Source organism: Panthera onca, chromosome C2 (genome assembly GCF_046562875.1).
Source record: "Panthera onca isolate mPanOnc1 chromosome C2, mPanOnc1 haplotype 2, whole genome shotgun sequence".
NCBI classification, from domain to species: Eukaryota; Metazoa; Chordata; class Mammalia; order Carnivora; family Felidae; genus Panthera; species Panthera onca.
The window spans coordinates 83,355,395-83,374,181 of NC_138347.1; the positions used below are offsets into that span (position 1 = coordinate 83,355,395).

Below are 18,787 nucleotides of genomic sequence, written 5' to 3' on the forward strand. Positions count from 1 at the left end.
ACCTCCGTGTATCCCCACAGAAACCCTAGGAAGTAGGTGGCTGACAGGGAGGAAACAGAGGTAAGTGACACGCAGAGTCATCAGGATGATAGTTCCCATATTGTTGGCCTGTCGTTAATGTCTTTTTCCTTGAAGAAATCAGCAGTCCCTAGAGATAAGTGGTCAGTGGTCCTGTAATGACCCTCCTTTCTCTGTGTGCTTTGTGCAGGGTAAACTGGTTGGAATCTGTGGCAGTGTGGGAAGTGGAAAAACCTCTCTCATTTCAGCCATTTTAGGCCAGGTAATATTTTGTTATTGTCCTTGGCATTTTCTGCTTCTTTCTCTGGAATTGGCTTAACAAGTCTTGGGGAAAATGAACTACTTTTCTCGAAGAGAGGAAAGGCAGAAACAAAATGAACCCTTGGTCTGCGTTATGCCCCCTGCCCCCACCCCCACATTTCCACCCCTTAACGGTGTTGCATCTGGAAGCGGGCTCAGTGCACGCCTGACGGATGACTGGTTGATGTCTAGCTGGAGTCCTCTATTTCTCCTGCCTTCTTTTACTCGGCATGTATTTATTAAGTGGCATATAATGCCAGATGGTGTGTTGGGAGATGTCAGATATAAGAGGTGAACAAACCGCATACTGCCCACAAGCTGAAGAAGCTGGGTGGACCAGCCTTACCGGACTCCCTGTCAGAGAGATTGATATCAGGATTTGATCTAGAAGCAAAGCCGCACTCCTTTTTCAACCAACTGTGGAAAGAATTATGCCCTCAAGGAGCTGGTGGTCTAGTTGAGGAGCTATGCCTTCCAGACCCACAAGCATAGCCCAGGGCAGAGAGTGAATGGTTTACAGAGAGGCCAGCCCAGGGCTGTCAGGGGCAAAGGTCATCCAGCTAAGACAAATTATCTTTTACTGTGTTTTAAAACCAAATAATAGGGAAAAAACACAAGGTGCTTCCACCTGCTTTTAATCTTGAATTGAACCACCTTGATTTACAAGGTTGAGATAAGGATAAACTTGAGCTTATTCTTACCCACAGGTGGATGAGGTCCAATGAGTCATTTATCCATATTGAGGAGATTAAACTCATGTGAGATGGAGTTGGGGAAGGGTGTTTTGTAGCGTCCAGTTATGGAATATTTTTTCTTGTTGAGTGTCACTGTCACAGTTGGTAGAGCGTGGCTCTCCTTGAGAGCCGTGGTACCTAGTGTGGTCTGAGGAAGGCTGTGTTCACATCATCTGGAATGACAACCCTCTCACCCCTCTGCTGTATGAGACTCTACTGATTGGGCTCAGCCCTTGGTCTTTGTAAAAAGCCAAAACCTCTCCTAGATGTTCTGATAACTTAGGGGTCAGATTTAAGGGTCAATGATGAGAGACACAGAGGAAACGAAGGGGGGAGGGGGCAGTGGTGTTGAGTGGGTGGTGGTTAGGTTGAAAGCAGAGTGGGGCTTTGCTTTTAGACCAAATCTCTGACAGCGATCTCTTTGACAGGGAGGCTGGTAAAGCTGGTGGCCCTGGCTTCTTTGGAGTTGAACTCTGTGTTGGCAGTCTGCAGTGTGGGTGTGGAGTTTCTGCGGTAGACCCTCCGTGGGTTTCGGAACACTTGGGGTGCATAGCGGCGTGCTTACCAGTTTCTGGGCAGTTAATACCACTGTTATGGTCTGTGGTGGGTGCACCTCTCTCCATACACTGTCTGCTAACAGTGTTTGAGAGGACAAGCTTCAATGTGCAGGCTGGCTAATGAACCTTTGTTTCAAGCTATAACATCCCTAACTCAAGACAGATGTCTACTGCCAGTCCCAAAAGGAACCCCGAAAGAGGATAAAATGGATAAATCATATCAATCACTGTGAATGAAAACACAACTCGAAACACATGGCTCATCATGCAGTGCCTTCGTGTTGAACGAGAGGGTCCATCCTCATCGTATGGATACTTTGCAATACTAGTTCATGTCTAACAAATTTTTTTCCTTTTGGTCCTCATTTTACAGAAGCAGCTGGTTTAGCCAACAGCCTGGAGTAATTAATTTTATAGATGAATTGGCCTGCCCCGGTCTTGAGGCAGGGACTAGCTCTAAATCCTTATAGCATCCTCCCCAGGGGAATTCTGAAAGGACCTTCCACTCTAGTGCTTCCCTTAGTTAAAACAGTTTGCAGTTAGGGAGACAGGATATCGAGTAGCTTATGGGTTGCTGAATGAAGTGTTTGTTCATTCAGGTCATGGGTTATGCTGGGTTCCCATCACACATAAGCAAGGAGAACTTTGATTTTATTTGCTGCTGTAGCTCTCTCTGTGGAACAAAGGTGAGGTCTGGATTTGGGTCCAAAAGCATCCAAGAAGATTGCCAAAACTTTGAACTCCATTGTGCAATGTGGGGGGTTCTGTTGGCTTAGGATGGTGTTTTTGCATCATGATGCCATTGGATGGTGTCTGTCTCCCTAGATGACACTTCTAGAGGGCAGCATTGCAGTCAGTGGAACCTTCGCTTATGTGGCCCAGCAGGCCTGGATCCTCAATGCCACTCTGAGAGACAACATCCTCTTTGGGAAGGAATTTGATGAAGAAAGGCAAGGAATGTTTGGTTTCTCTCATGCTTTCCCATCTTGGCCGTGTGAGACTCAAGGCAGCCCAAGGCAGCAGGCTCTACTCCAAACATGTCCCTGATGCTTAGTCTCTTTATGTCCTTCAGATACAACTCTGTGCTCAACAGCTGCTGCCTGAGGCCTGACCTGGCCATTCTTCCCAACAGTGACCTGACTGAGGTACAGGCCTTCTGCCCCTGTTGGGGCAGTGTGTTTAACAGAGAGGATTCTGGAAGATGGGTTGCGGGGCTGTGCCAGAACCATCTACTAGTAATGCATCTTAAATGCAGGAGTACCCACACAGGGAGTTTTGCTTTCATTGAAACTTTATGTTAGGAAAGCATGTGTTCCTTAGGGCGGGGTTATCAACACTACTTGTGTTAAATGTATACATATTTTATATGTCATTTGAATTTTTTCCCTATCTGCATATCATTTTATTTATTTATTTTTTATTTAAACCCAAGTTAGTTAACATATAGTGTAATAATGGTTTCAGGAGTAGAATTTAGTGATTCATCACTTCCATATAACACCCAGTGCTCATCCCCACAAGTGCCCTCCTTAATGCCCATCGCCCATTTAGCCCATCCCCCCCACCTAATACCCCGCCAGCAACCCTCAGTTCTCTGTATTTAAGAGTCTCTATGGTTTGTCTCCCTCTCTGTTTTTATCTTAGTTTTGCTTCCCTTCTCCTATGTTCATCTGTTGCATTTCTCAAATTCCACTTATGAGTGAAATCATATGATAGCTTTCTCTGACTTATTTCGCTCAGCATAATACCCTCTAGTTCCATCCACATTGTTGCAAATGGCAAGATTTCATTCTTTTTGATCACCGAGTAGTATTCCATTGTATATGTATATTATATATACATCTTCTTTACCTGTTCATCAGTCAATGGACATTTGGGCTCTTTCCATATTCTGGGTAGTGCTGCTATAAACATTGGGGTGCATGTGCCCCTTCAAATCAGCATTTTTGTATCTTTTGGATAAATACCTAGTAGTGCAATTGCTGGATCGTGCAATTTTTTGAGGAACCTCCATCCTGTTTTCCAGAGTGGCTGCACCAATTTGCGTTCTCACCAGCAGTGCCAAAATGGTTTCCCTTTCTCTGCTTCCTCGCTAACATCTGTTGTTGCCTGGGTTGTTAATTTTAGCCATTCTGTACGTCATACAAATTTTAAACAAAATCCCATTGTTGGTTCAGAGTTCATGTTTTCCACACTATTCATTTAAAAAACCATAAGTCAAGCATGTGCTTGTTGAGCTTCTCTGAACTTCATTCTGCCGACCAGAATCCTGTATATCCTTACTGATATACAGTCTGCAGAGAGCCCTTTTCAATTAGAAAGAAAGAGGCCTTAGCACAAAAGCCTCTTTCTTTGGCTCTCTGCCCTGGAGCAGTTTGCAGAGGTGAGTCTTTGGAACTGGCTTGTGTCCTTCCCTGTTGATATTTGTCTCCCGTGACCTACCCTGGAGGTCTCTGGGGCCTGCACTTTTTTTCATCGGACTTGAGTTAAATCCTTCAAACCAGAATGGTTTCTTTAGTTCAATGGTACTCAAATCTTAGTTCCCGGATTCATAGTGGATCAGCAGCAGCAATGTTACTGGGAACTTGTTAGCAATGCAGATTCTTACACCTCACCCCACACCTACTGAATCATAGGCGCAGGGTCCAACCATCCGTTTTAACAAGCCCTGCAGGTGACCTGATACATGCTCAAATTTGAAACCTCTGAATTCAATTAATGGTTTTTTAAGTACAGAGCCAGTTACCATTTGACAATTGATTTATTCACATGTTCATGTGCCAGCTACATAGACAGAAATGGCTGGGCACTGGGGATATAAAGCAATAGGAGAATGATCTATACCCTCAAAAAGCTTATAGCTGAGAGGATGAGATACTTGAATAGGCACAAAATAAGTTGATGAAAGAGTCCCCTTTCAAAACTTAAAAAAAATTTTTTTAATTAAAAAAAGAAAAAAGTCCCCCCCCCTTTTTGGGTAGTAGTAGAGAAGAGGGTGGGAGATGTTTCACAGAGGAGAGGATGTCAGAACTGAGCAGATATGGTAACAGAAAAGGCATGACAGTAGTCGTGAGGGTTCAGATACACACGCAATTTAAAATGGCTTAAATCCCAGACAGTAGAAGAGAGGGTTGGCAGTGGAGCCAGGTGGCAAAGGGCCTGCCTTCTGTGACATGTTTGTTTAGATTTTGTTTCTTAGGGCTCTTGAAAAAGAGATTTTTCTTTTCTTTTAATGTTTATTTATTTTAGTGAGAGAGAGAGACAGAGACAGAGAGTGAGCAGGGGAGGAGTAGAGAGAGAGGGAGACATAGAATTTGAGGCAGTCTCCAGGCTCTGAGCTGTCAGCACAGAGCCCAACACGGGTCCTGAACCCACAGACTGTGAGATCATGACCTGAGCTGAAGTCTGACACTTAACTGACCGAGTCACCCAGGCGCCCCTCGAAAGGGAGTTTTAAGCGAGAGTGGGACATGGTCAGCTTTGTGTTTTGGAAAGATCTTTCTGCCCATAGATAATGGATTGGGATGGTATGTCAAGGGGGAGTGTAAAGCCAGAGGTAGTAAGGCTGAGTAGTAACCAGCTGGTTATGGGAGAGGAAGAGTTGTCTTCCTCTGGGCTGGCTTCCCTGGTTCTGGTGTGGGCCCTGGAGGATCAAGAGTTGCAGTTCATCCAGGTGGGGAATTCAGTAGAAGCAGCTGGTATGGATGGAACAGAGGAGCAGTGACTGGGGTGATCACTAAGTAAGGTACTGGACTTGAACTGGAGGTTTCACTATGCTTTCTGGACTCCTGTAGATTGGCGAGCGAGGAGCGAACCTGAGTGGTGGACAGCGCCAAAGGATCAGCCTTGCCCGGGCCTTGTATAGTGACCGGGACATCTACATCCTGGATGATCCCCTCAGTGCCTTAGATGCCCATGTGGGCAACCACATCTTCAACAGTGCTATCCAGAAGCACTTAAAGTCTAAGACAGTTCTATTTGTTACCCACCAGTTACAGGTATGGAGCATTCTTCCTCAGGCTGCCCACCTTGGCTTGGGAAATCAGAAACAGGGAGGTGGGCCTGGTCCAGGTACCTTCACGGGACTCCTTAGAGGTTCCTGGAGTCATCAGTGTTTATTTCCTCAGCAAATAGCTCCCGGCCCAATGTACCAATAAAACTCATTGTACTGGTGTACCAGATGGCCATCTGAATTAGAGATCCTTGGAGCATGTTAGCTTTTGCATGTAAATCAGTAAGTAAAAGGGCTAAGAGGAGTAGGCTAAAACTGGAGTTTGGGTATGAGATAGTTTGGAAAGCTTGTGTTAATATCTATATGCAAGTGGGAACTGTTTAAGGAAAACAAGCTCTTCTCCCTCTGTCATTCCAAGACAAGCAGCCACTTTGGAGAGCAGCTCCAGGATGTTGCCATCTGCTTTGCATATGTCGTCAAGTTTAGGGGGCTAATCCCCCATTCTGCAACAGAAAGTCTGTAATTGTATGCACTTCTGAGTGCAACAAAAGGGTGTGAAGTTTAATGCAAGGCTTATGTGGCTCCATCGACAGATTTATGCCAAAAATGGGAGACGTTTTTTGAACTATGTCACAAGCCACAATAAACTAAAGCAAGGGTTCTCTCGCTCTTGGTACCATTGACATTTGGGCCCAGAGAGCTCCTGGCCTCTATCCACTAGATAGATAACAGCAGTACCCTGCCCCCAGTTGTAGCAACCAGAAAGGTTTCCAGATATTGCCAGATGTCCCCCGAGAGGCTCCATTGCCTCCAGCTAAGAACCTCTGAACTAAGGTATAGGTATTGAATGTATTTGCACAAATCTCAGCAACACTGTGTTGTCCCTGCCTTTGTCCCCAGTACCTGGCTGATTGTGATGAAGTGATCTTCATGAAAGAGGGCTGTATTACAGAAAGAGGCACCCATGAGGAGCTGATGAATTTAAATGGTGATTATGCTACCATTTTTAATAACCTGTTGCTGGGAGAGACACCCCCAGTTGAGGTAAGATTCTCATGGTGTTTGTGTGTGCCTCCTCTTTTCTAGCAAGGGAGACACGACCATAGTGATTGATGGAGAGATCTCAGCTGAACTCAGTGTCTGTCTTATTGGAAGGGGCCCTATTTTCTGGTGACCAGACTGCTGTGCTGGTTCACATACTGTTTCTACTCTAGAAGAGCAGGATTATATGGCTGGTGAGCCAGTGTCTTCTGCCACTGAGAACTTATTAATAAGGCAATGACAGGGAGAAGGATATATGGGCTCAGTGTTGTTCAGTCATAACTTAGCTTCATAAACGCGACCAATCCTGATTGAAGCATTATGGAGCTCCTTTTTAAATAAACAAGAGAGAATAAGGAGTGAGGGAAGAGAAATTAAATATTGCATACATTTGAAAATGATCCGTGGTGCTTTGACTGCTGACTTGGCACTCACTAACTCACACCTACTGTGTCCCAATTACTGGATTAGACACATTATAGATGTCATCCCATTTAGTCATTTTAATAGAGCTCTGTGGCAAAAGGGGATTATCCCCCACTTTTACAGCTGAGGGAATGGAAGATCTGAAAAGTTAAGCAGCTCACTAACAAGGGGGTGATTTGACTCCGTGGTGCTGTTTCTGCCTTGCTACCCTGCCTCCTGTGGCAGCACAGAAAGATGGCGGCTTTCCATGGCTTTACTCCGGGCTCCAAGTTAGGCAAACACCAAAGACGTTGTTTTTCCTTCTTACCAACCTGCTCTCATATTGAACTCCTTATTCTGTGGTCACCTTGGGTCCTGGGGGTGCACTCAGGCTAGCCTAAAAGCAACTTCTTAGCTACCATTTTGATGTCTATGCATGATAAAAGCAGAGTTTTTGGGGCCTTTTCTGGGAGTCCTATTTCAGTCTTTGGGTGTCATCCTCTTTGATTTCAGATACAGAACAACTAATTGTTCGTGACCAATGTATTTTAGGCCTCTGGGGATAACTCAAGCATTTCAGAGTGTCACCAGGAACTTCTATAGAGATGCCAGAATCCAGATTTGGATTTTATGATCTCTCCTTATGAGTCTTAGGGTACTTTAGACTCTTCAGAAGTTTTCCTCCTCACTGTAGACATGGAGGGGAAAATGAGAGGGAGAGAAGTTAAAATAGGAAATGTCTGAGGAATAAAAGAATATTGAGAGTCAGTGTATTGCAGCAGAGAGAACATACTTCCAATATGTCACTTAACTTTCCTGAGCTTTGGTTTCCTCATCTTTTTTTTTTTTCTTTTTTTTTTTCTTCAAGTTTATTTATTGTTTTCAGAGAGAGAGAGAGAGCATACACACAAGCAGGGGAGGTGCAGAGAGAGAGGGATTCCCAAGCAGGCCCCACACTGCCAGCATGGAGCCGGATGTGAGGAGCCCAATGGGGGCTCGAGCTCATGAGCCATGAGATCATGACCCGAGCCAAAACCAAGAGTCAGACGCTTAACCCACTGAGCCACCCAGGTGCCCCTGATGAGTGTTTATATTAAGTCCATTTGTGCCCTATTATGGGCAGTGCTTAGGGCTCGCCCTGTGAATGTTGGTTATCACCATGAGTCCGACATCCTCTCCATCCCTGAGGGACTCACATTCTCCTAGGAAAGATCAATGCTCTTATGCTCTTACAGGGGACTGTAATACCAGGTCACATCTACAGCAGCATGCCTGGGAGAACAAGTGCCTGGGAGAACAGGGGAGAGGTGAGCTCTCTTCTGGAGGAGTCTAAGTTGCCTCAGGGAGGATATAAGATTTGAATCCCTCTGAATGGGAACAACTAACTGAGTTGGGATGAGGAGAGAGGCATTCCAAGTGAAGAACCCTTGTGGACAAAGGTCCAGAAGTAGAGAATGGCAGTGTGGTGTGAGGAATGGTATGAAATCCAATGTGGCTGTAGAGTAGAAGCCATGGGAATGGGAGAGAAACATGTAGAGTTAGGCTGGGGCGAGAATATGGAGGTTTTGCAAAATCAGGCTGAGAAGTTTGATTTTATCCTGTAGTAGCAGTGGGAAATGATCAGATCTATGACTTGATTTAGTAATGTGGAGATAAGAGGTGAGAGGAATGGAAATGACCCCAGCCCTAATACTTTGGGCAAGTTGGAGTGGCTGAGAACATTGGGGAGAGCAATGTCAATGGAATGACAAGGGTAGGAACCCAGATCTCAAAGATTGAAGGAGTTGAGGAAGCACAAGAAATGAGAATAGGTGGCCCTTTTGAGAGGTTTTGATGTGTTTCTTCTCAAGAGTAGCAGCAGCTTGCCAGATGAATTCTCGAGTATGTCCTATGGACCTTTGTCTGAATGGCTGCCTTGTAACTGGAGACACTTTTTTTTTTTTATTAGATTAATTCAAAAAAAGAAACCAGCGGTTCACAGAAGAAATCACAAGACAAGGGTCCTAAAACAGGATCAGTAAAGAAGGAGAAAGCAGCGAAGCCAGAGGAAGGTAACGACCTTTTCTGACCTCTTAGATTTGTCATTAAAGTTTATTAGAAACTTTATGCCAAGTAGTGATTCATAATGTTTGACAGCATTGTGTGTTCTAGAGTCTCTGGCCTTTTACCTCTGGAATAACAGTCTTACAGAATATTGGGAGATCATGAGGCGCACCCTCTGTTTGCTTAAACAGACCAAAGCAGTAAGAAGGACCTTTAATCCTCTGCCTCCTCTCTCTGCAGTGTGGGTCAGGTGTCAACAATCAGCTGAGTCATCTTGAGTGAGGAAAAATGGAATAATGGCTAGAGATACACCCTTCCTCCTGCGATTCACCTCTGCTCTTTAGAAGTCAGTGCCAGTCTAGGCAGAGATGTTCCAGCACCAGCAGTGCCTGTATCCTCAGTAGCTCCCTCGTTAGAATGATACACTCCTGGCTTTTTCCGACAAGGCTGCAGCTGGGCTGTGGTGAAGAGTTTATAGCGCAGGTTTTTCCTGTTGCACTTTCCCCAGGGGGAGTCCTGGGGAAACAAGTCCTGGGGAGTCTTGTTTTGTTTGTTTTTTAAATCCTTTATCTTAGCAATAAAACAAACATTGAGAGTTAGGAAAGCTACTTACAATACCTTAGGTCTTTTCTTTCACCTTTGTGAATTTCAAGCTGCATATCAGTTTACCAAAAAGAAAGGAAAGAAAGGAATGTGTCTGTTTTAAAGCTCTGGTTTTGTTGTGTCATCATGTCACCTAGTGTTCTGAAACCAGGACCTTCCCTGGGTTTGCTTGTGCTTTGGCCCTGGCCCGTTTTCACTTCCTTGTTCTTAAAGCTGTGGATGTTTGGTGTTGGGAGTTAACCACCCTGATTTAGTACACTCTGGAGCTTTTCTTCCTTTTCATAAACCATGTATGAGACTTTGAATTGGGGTGTGGTTTAAGTAAGATACCTCTACACAGGAAGCAAACATAGCACAGAAGCCTGAGTTATCTGTTGGTTCCTGCCATAGGCAGTATTAAAAAAACCCAGAATACCCTTAGGGAACATTTGTTCTCATCTGCAGAGCCCCTGACCTGGTTACTCATAACTCTTCAAGTACTCCAGGCACACGAGGCTTGCTCCAAGATAATTAAACATTGACCATGATATAGAGGCGCTAGCTTTTTGTAGAGCTGTTTCTCTGTGTTAGTGCACCAGCATCAGTCACCTGATCCCTGGGAGCCGCTAGGAGAGACCCTTGAACTTTTCTCTCCTCCTCAGCCAATCACCATGTCTGGATGAATGTACCTCCTGAAACTCCATCCCCATTGCCAGGGCCCTAGTTCTGGCCTTTATCATCTTGTACCTAGAGTATTATAGCTACTTCCTTTTAAATCTGTCCTCCATACAGACAGCTGAGAGATCTAGTTAAAAACAGGAGACCAACTAACTCACTTTCCCTCAGGAAGTCTTTTCAGGAGCCTCCCATTTCAAAGCAGTGTTTCCTAATCCTTGTCCTGATAGGGCACGCGTAGGAAATGCCATTATTTGTACAGGGACCACAGGATGAGGTTGCTTGCTGCCTGAGGCGGCTGATCTGGCCATCCGTAGCCTAGGCAGGAGTCAAATCTCCACACACCTGTAGCCCATTCTCTTGAGAAGTTCTTTTTTTTAACGTTTATTCATTTTTGAGAGACAGAAACAGAGTGTGAGTGGGGGAGGGGCAGAGACAGAGGGAGACACAGAATCCAAAGCAGGCTCCAGGCTCTGAGCTGTCAGCACAGAGCCCGACACGGGGCTCGAACTCACAGACTGAGAGATCATGACCTGAGCTGAAGTTGGTCACTTAACCGACTAAGCCACCCAGGCACCTGGAGAAATTCTTTTTTTTTTTTTTTTTTATGTTTATTTATTTTTGAGAGAGAGACAGATATAGAGTACAAGTGGGGGAAGGGAAGAGAGAGAGGGAGACACAGAATCTGAAACAGGCTCCAGGCTCTGAACTATCAGCACAGAGCCGGATGCAGGGATGCTTAACCGACTGAGCCACCCAGGTGCCCTGCTGGGAGAAATTCTTATCTGAGGGATGAATTTCAAATGCCTTTATCCTCTGACCACGGCCTCCCTACTAATCAACCTTATCTCCTGCTACTCTTAGCTGCACTTAATATTCTAGCCTTGCTGATTTGGCTGATTTGGTTGTGCTATTTTCCCACCTCTGGGCCAGTGCCCATTTTTTCCCCACCTGGTCAAACCTGGCATACCTTTTGAGACCATACAGAAAGTCTTCCCTGAAACAGTTTCCCCAAATAGTTTAGGCACACCTGGATGTTCCCATGTTGCCCTGCATATGTCTCTAACATGGCATTTAGCACATTTTATTATAATTATATGCTTGTTTTATCTGTCTGTCCTACCAGGCTGTGGAAGGATCCTCAGCCAGATTTTAAGGGCAGGGACATAGTCTTAATCCTCTTTACTGCTCCAGGGACTCATGTGGGGCCCGCTTGATAATAGGTGCTTAGTAAATGTTAAAGGGAATAATATTCTAATAAGGAGGAAATAATTCTGATCTAGAGCTATGTGAAACTATTGGTTTTCTTTGATTTTGCTCTTCTATAGGTGACTCAGTTTTAGAAAAGTAGCCTTTTTCTGCTGAGTTTATGGTGTTTTTTTTTGTTGTTTTTTTTTTCCTACCTAGGGCAGCTGGTGCAACTGGAAGAAAAGGGGCAGGGTTCAGTGCCCTGGTCAGTATATGGCGTCTACATCCAGGCTGCTGGGGGCCCCTTGGCATTCCTAGTCATTATATCCCTTTTCATGCTGAATGTGGGCAGCACAGCTTTCAGCAATTGGTGGTTGAGTTACTGGATCAAGCAAGGAAGTGGGGTAAGGTTACTCATTAATGGGAAAATTATATGTCTAATAATGTGGCCATTTCTTTGTATTCTCTGGGTGTTCTTGGGGAAACTGCTCAGTTTTTGATTGAAAGAACCAATAAACAAGGATTACCCAGGATAAAAAAGACGAGTCCCTAATGCAACCTCACAAGATAGTTGCTCCCTAACCAGCTCATGCAGCAATAGGACACCTGAAAGCTGTCTGCCCTCATTTAGAAAAGAGAGAAGTGGGGGCCAAAGCCTGCCTGTGTTTGCCACAACCAGATCCCATGGTCATTATTCTGCACCTTCCCTTGAACTGAGAATGGCCCTGAGTAGGAGTTCTTTGCTGTCTATAGGAGTCTTGCCTCACACAGCCTTGCCTCCAAACAGAACACCACGGTGACACAAGGGAACAAGACCTCTATGAGCAGCAGCATGAAGGACAATCCTCTCATGCAGTACTATGCCAGCATCTACGCCCTCTCCATGGCAGTCATGCTGATCCTGAAAGCCATTCGAGGAGTTGTCTTTGTCAAGGTATGCAGTGGTGACTTCTGCTCATCCTCTCCCTGATAACCCCGTGGTCAGACTTTGGCATGGCTTCTCTCAGGTCAATTCTGAGCAGGGGAGCATCTCTGAAGCAAGATGGCCCTAGCTGAAATGACCTGTATCCCATTAGCCCCAGCCTTTTCTTAGTACCCACCTCTTTCCTCCATGACCATTTGCCCTTCTCCAGCTTTGGGATTGGATGTCCTGTGGAGTTGTGACCTGGATAAATAGGAACTGAGTCTGCCTGAGTCCCTGGGTCTCTGAGCCATGATCACTTTGTCCTCTGCTCTTTAGGGCACACTGCGAGCCTCTTCCCGGCTCCATGATGAACTTTTCCGAAGGATCCTTCGAAGCCCTATGAAATTTTTTGACACCACCCCCACAGGGAGGATTCTCAACAGGTTTTCCAAAGACATGGATGAAGGTATTTCTCGCTTCTTCTTTTATGCTCTGGAGCCCAAGCTGCAGCTCCCTGTGCTCTCCAGCCTTCTAGATGCTCACCAGGTGTGCACATCTATCCAGCCTTAGATTCTGAGAGCACAGGGGCTCTCACCAGGTGTGCTGGTGTCCACACCAGGAACATGTTAGTTTTGGCATTTTCTCCAGATTGCAACTTGTACTTAGGCTAAGGACCCATCTGATTTCTTACCTGCCATCTAACTTCTCATTTGATCTCATTAAACCTGAAAATAAGTTCTGAGGATTCAGTTGGCATAAATGCTTTGGATGGGAGCATCTGAGATTCCAAAACATGTTTACTTTGAGGGCAGTGTTGGTTCCTGGACCCCTACAACCTCTGGCAGGTTTTCTGGATGTCACATGGGCTGTGCCAGCACCAGAGCTTAAATACTTCTCATAGCCCAGAATAATAGTAGTGGCACCTGATATTTATTGATGGCTTACCATGTAACCAGCAGTGTACTGAATGTTTTAGATAGATTATCCTCATCTTCAGAGTAGCCCTAGGGGGGTGGGTATTGCTTCATCCACTGACTATATGGGAAAGCTGATGTCTAGAAAAGTTAAACAACTTGCCCAAGATTACACAGCTATTAGATAACAAAACTGGGAATTGAGCCCAGATCTTTTCACCTAGAGCTAATGCTTTTAACTGTCACCCTGCGTTGCCTCCAAGGACATGTTTCAGATGTTGATAAGCCAATGTAAAGCTATGACCAGAAGTAACAAGGGATCAGAACCATCACTACTATACAGAACTGATGCATGACACGATCCCATTTCTTCTACACACACACATACACACACACACATACACACACACACACACGGAGAAAAGATGGAAAGAAAAAAATCAGTGATATCAACATGTCTGGGATTTTTATGAAATACTCCAGCCAAAAACAAAAAAACAAAACAAAACAAAAAAAAAAGAAAAAGTTGGGAGAGGATATAACTAAAAGGAGATGAATAAAATGTTGTTAACTGTTGAAGGTTCTATACTCCTTTGATTTTTGTGTACGTTTAAATTTTTTCATAATGAAAAATTTCTTAAATGTTAGCAGCAGTTTATTGGTACTGGTAAGAATAAAGATCATTTTTATTTTCCTTCTTGAATATTTATTTTCTAAATATTTTGCAACAAGCATATTTATTTTGTAAAGGGAAAAAATGTTTAAAGTGATTGGGTGGCATGGTAAACCCAAAAGAGGGACTGGGGAAAGAAAGATCACTTAGAATTTCCTGGGACAAGAAAAATTAGAGCAACCAGGTTTCTAGATTTTTCTTTGATTTAAAAGACAACACACAAATTTCAGACAGAAAATTTGTGGAATCTTTTTGTGTTTTTTAAAAATTTTTGGTCTCATTTTCCCTGTTCCTTTATGATTTCTGCAGTTGATGTCCGCCTGCCCTTCCAGGCTGAGATGTTCATCCAAAATGTCATCCTGGTGTTCTTCTGTGTTGGAATGATCGCTGGAGTTTTCCCATGGTTCCTGGTGGCGGTGGGGCCCCTCTTCATCCTCTTTTCAGTTCTGCACATTGTCTCCAGGTAAACAAGAAGTGTTTACATCTTCCAGCATGAAGCCAGAGTTGCTGGTCTACCACTCTGACATGGAACTCATTCTCTCTCCAGGGTGCTGATTCGAGAGCTGAAGCGTCTGGACAATATCACACAGTCACCTTTCCTCTCCCACATCACATCCAGCATACAGGGCCTTGCCACCATCCATGCCTACAACAAAGGGCAGGAATTTCTGCACAGGTCAGTGCTGATGGCGGCCAAAGGGCTCAAAGGGGGGGGGGGGGGGGTCAACACACCGGCATTTAATAAGTCCAAGAAGCCTTTCAGGGCCAGAGTTGGGGATTGTAAAGCTCATTACAAAAAAAGTATTAGTGATCTAATGGTCTCTGATTAAAATTTATTCACTCACTTGCTGGAACTCCTTTCTAAGCAAATGAGAAGGCAAAATACAGGTTTTGGAGTCTATTGGCTTTGGACTCTAAATGGCTATATATGAAGGAGTTTTCCTTTTTTCTTTTCTTTTTTTGAAACCGTAGAAGATGAACATTGACATTAGACTGACATTTTTATTTTAGCTGCTGAAGATTGTTTATATCAGAAATTTATCTACATAGATAGTCATTTTGGAGCTTTGTATTAACAAGAGATTGGAACTAACTTAAATGTCCTTCAATACAGAACTGATTAAGCAAGCTATGGTATACCCAAATAGAATACTCTGTGGCCCTTAAGAAGAATGAGACAGTACTATAGGTACTGATATGGAATAATCTCTAAAATACATTAGTGAGGAGCGCCTGGGTGGCTCAGTTGGTTAAGCATCCAACTTAGGCTCGGGTCATGATCTCATGTTTGTGAGTTTGAGCCCCGCATCGGGCTCTGGGCTGAAAGCTCAGAGTCTGGAGCCTGCTTCAGATTCTGTGTTTCCCTCTGTCTCTCTGCCCTCCCCCACTCACATTCTGTCTGTCTCTCTGTCTCAAAAATAAACATTAAAAAAATAAATGAATAAAATACATTAGTGAAAGAGCAAGATACAGATGTGTGTGCATGGTATGCTCCCTTTTAAGTATATGTTTATATAGATCACATTTAGAATATCCTTGAAAGGGTGCACAAGGAACTACTAGCTGCCACTGGAAAGGGGAACTGAGTAGCTGGAGGATGGGCAGGAGAAAGACTGACTTTTCATGGTAAAACTTTTTATGCCAGGGCTTCTGGGTGAATTAGTTGATGAAGTGTCCCACTTTGGCTCAGGTCATGATCTCACAGTTCAAGAATTTAGGCCCTGCGTCGGGCTCTGTGCTGACAGCTCAGAGCCTGGACCCTACTTCAGATTTTCTGTCTCTGTCCCTTCCTCCCCTGCTTGTGCTCTCTCTCTCTCTCTTTCTCTCTCAAAAATAAATAAATATTAAAAAAAAAAAAACTTTTTTATGCCTTCTAAATCTTCTGTGCATATCTTGTCTACTCCAAAAATTAGGTAATTAATTAAAAGAAAATCTAGAATGGAAAGTCTAGGTTAAACGACTCAGAAAAATAATCCTAACTTTAAGAGAAAAACAGTAAAATACACTGTGTGTGTGTATATACACGCACACATAAATTTAAGTGTATTAGAAAAAGTACTGAGAGAAGATATGGCAGAATATTAACCCTGGTTTTAACAGAGTGGTGAGAATACTGCGTTTTCTTCTTTACTACATTTTCTAGATTTTCTCCAAATATATAAAGAAGAAAAGAGATTTTTTTTTTTTTTTTTTTTTTAAACAAAGCACATTTGCCTGGCAAGACTCCCTGCTCTGAAGTTGTAGTTGTATGTGACACCCAAGCCTTTGGATGGTGTCTGATCTGCTCTCTAGGACCCCAGGTTCAGTAGTGTCTCGCTCCTTCAGTGGCAAAGGTTGTCCAGGTCTTTTTTTTGCTGTGGTTTATCTCCTGGTTCTGTGCTCTGCGGCCTTGGGAAACAAGCACCGTTTTGCCCAACATCAGTGCCCCAGCAGACATTTTCCATTTTACCATATTCACTCTGCGAGTTTATTTTTCCAGGCCCTAGGGCATTTCTGCAGTTTGCCTGTGTAACCTCTCTTTCTTTGAGGAAATGACCCCTGAGCTAAGACATTTTGCTAAAGCTTAACCAGCCTCTTTATTTGGTCTCTTTTCCCCGTGCATTCCTTGTGCCGTTAACGTAGATATTTTTCCCTAACAAATTTAGTATGTTTCTTTGAAGGAGTAAAACTGGAAAATCACAAGTTGTCCTGTGTATGGAGCCTGGAATACTCTGCAGTCTTTAGGTTTCCATAGCATTTTCCTGGTGACACACAGGAAGTACTTAAAAGTTAGCCCTCCATCCATAATCCACCAGAACTCTGACATCACCCCTCCCCAGGACTGTGTAGTGCTTTGTTGGCCTATTAGGTGTTCTGTCTCCCTCACAGGTACCAGGAGCTACTGGATAACAACCAAGGTCCTTTCTTCTTGTTCACGTGTGCAATGCGGTGGCTGGCTGTGCGGCTGGACCTGATCAGCATTGCCTTGATCACCACCACTGGGCTGATGATTGTTCTCATGCATGGGCAGATTCCCCCTGCCTACTCGGGTCTTGCCATCTCTTATGCTGTCCAGGTCAGTCTCTGGGGCGGAGCATTACCTCTCCTCACTTGAGTCCTGTGTTGCCCTAGGAGAGGCATGGTAGGGGGCTCTCCCTAAGCCTTTGACTCTTAGAGCTTCTGTCCATCTCTTTGTTAGTAACAACCTAGGCTTGGTTGGGCAGGGAGAATGGGAGAGAGATCCAAGTGCTATATAAGAACAAAGAGATTTAAGTCTGTTGCATGTGTTTAAGAAATAGGTGCTGTTTCTTCATAAATAAACATGATTTTGAAAATAGTTTCTTAATTGTAGGTTTCTATGTTCACCACCCTCCCATCTCTGGCCTTTTCCTGGTCTTCTAAAAAATATTGTGTCCTCAGTATGCTTCTTATATGCATTTTATTTTCAGGCCCCTGATTTTCCCAGTACTGTTACACGTGGAGACCTGGCCCCTAGGGGTAGTCTTAAGGTCTTTAAAAAGCTCAAAGAACAATTGGGAACTTGGGCACTAAGTATTTGAAGCTGTTAAGGTGTCATCATGGTGTTGGACAATGGTATTGTGTTTTTAAAAGAGTCTTTATATGTTAGAGAGATGTAAGCTATAGTATTTATGGATAAAATGATAGGATGTCTGGAATTTGCTTTCAAATAATACAGATGGGTTGCGTGGTATAAATGATACAATATTGCCTTTAAGTTGACAGTTTTTTAAGTACATGGGAGTTCATTATACTTCCCTTTCTACTCCTGTATATGTTTGACATTTTTCCCTATGGGAAAGATCAAAATAAGTAAGTAGCAAAAGAAAACCAAGAGGAGATACGTATCTTCACAGATTCCCAAAGATGTCTGTCCGTGTTAGGCAGACTTACTTGATTATTGGGTAGGGAAGAATATGTGTTATATGTGCTGTGTTTGAGGGTCCTCAGTCTGAGGTACACAGGGGCTCTGCATTCTCACTCGTTCCTCTCAGGAGGAAAGGACTGCCAGAGCAGTTGCAGGTGCAAGTATGAAGCCCAGAAGTTACTCAGCTGCAGATATGTGTACTGGAAATGTAAAGATGGATGGAAATCCTTTGGATACAGGAAAGTTAGTGCATGCAATACCACAATGCCACCTACATTCACTGAGAATTGCAGTTGATTGGAAGATAATGAATGACTCAGTCCCTAAAACTAGCTGCTGCAGGTGCCCGGTTAGTTCGTATATTGAGCTCTAATCCCCTAGATGGAGCAGGTTTTCTATTGTTGGCCTGACATGTATTCATAATAAATTCTCCCTTGGCTTTTGCTTTCCATTATCAGCTAACGGGGCTGTTCCAGTTTACCGTCAGACTGGCATCCGAGACAGAAGCCCGCTTCACCTCAGTGGAGAGAATCAACCACTACATCAAGGTCAGGCTGAGAAGTCCTTTTACTGTGATGTGACCCTTCATGGGGTCCTTTTGCCCTTTTACTGCCTCAGCTGGATGTGCAGGGAGGATGCTTGTTTTCTCTGCCTTATTCCACAGGGACGACTCTTCAGCATGTGTAGAATGGAGAAGAGAATAGCTTAAGAGTTTCTAAATACTTTTGTGAATTGTGTCTGAGAATGTAGGTTCATCAGCTAACTTCTAAAATGTTCAGAATTTTGTTAGTTCGGTTAAGCTGACTACTGTAACATTTTCTTTACCCTGTTTGAAACCACGTATTGTTTTAAATCTTAGCCTAGTTCACTTGCTCTTAACCAGGGAAGGCCATCAGTGTCCCCCACTGAGCTTTAGGCAGAGACAGATGTGGGCCT

At 44.0% G+C, this 18,787-nt stretch overlaps 1 protein-coding gene across 5 annotated transcripts in view; it reads left to right on the plus strand.

Annotated features, from left to right (window-relative positions):
• The window catches only part of ABCC5 (ATP binding cassette subfamily C member 5), an 80,029-nt gene that overhangs the window by 41,991 nt on the left and 19,251 nt on the right, over positions 1–18,787 (plus strand). For all 5 annotated transcript variants that reach the window (XM_060639346.3, XM_060639345.3, XM_060639347.3 and 2 more), the window contains 13 exons: positions 209–280; positions 2,435–2,559; positions 2,682–2,754; positions 5,404–5,607; positions 6,462–6,605; positions 8,956–9,058; positions 11,715–11,899; positions 12,283–12,429; positions 12,736–12,865; positions 14,296–14,449; positions 14,534–14,662; positions 16,855–17,041; positions 18,310–18,399. In XM_060639346.3, coding sequence (XP_060495329.1) covers positions 209–280; positions 2,435–2,559; positions 2,682–2,754; positions 5,404–5,607; positions 6,462–6,605; positions 8,956–9,058; positions 11,715–11,899; positions 12,283–12,429; positions 12,736–12,865; positions 14,296–14,449; positions 14,534–14,662; positions 16,855–17,041; positions 18,310–18,399 — 1,743 coding nt within the window. The remainder of the gene's footprint in view (positions 1–208; positions 281–2,434; positions 2,560–2,681; positions 2,755–5,403; positions 5,608–6,461; positions 6,606–8,955; positions 9,059–11,714; positions 11,900–12,282; positions 12,430–12,735; positions 12,866–14,295; positions 14,450–14,533; positions 14,663–16,854; positions 17,042–18,309; positions 18,400–18,787) is intronic.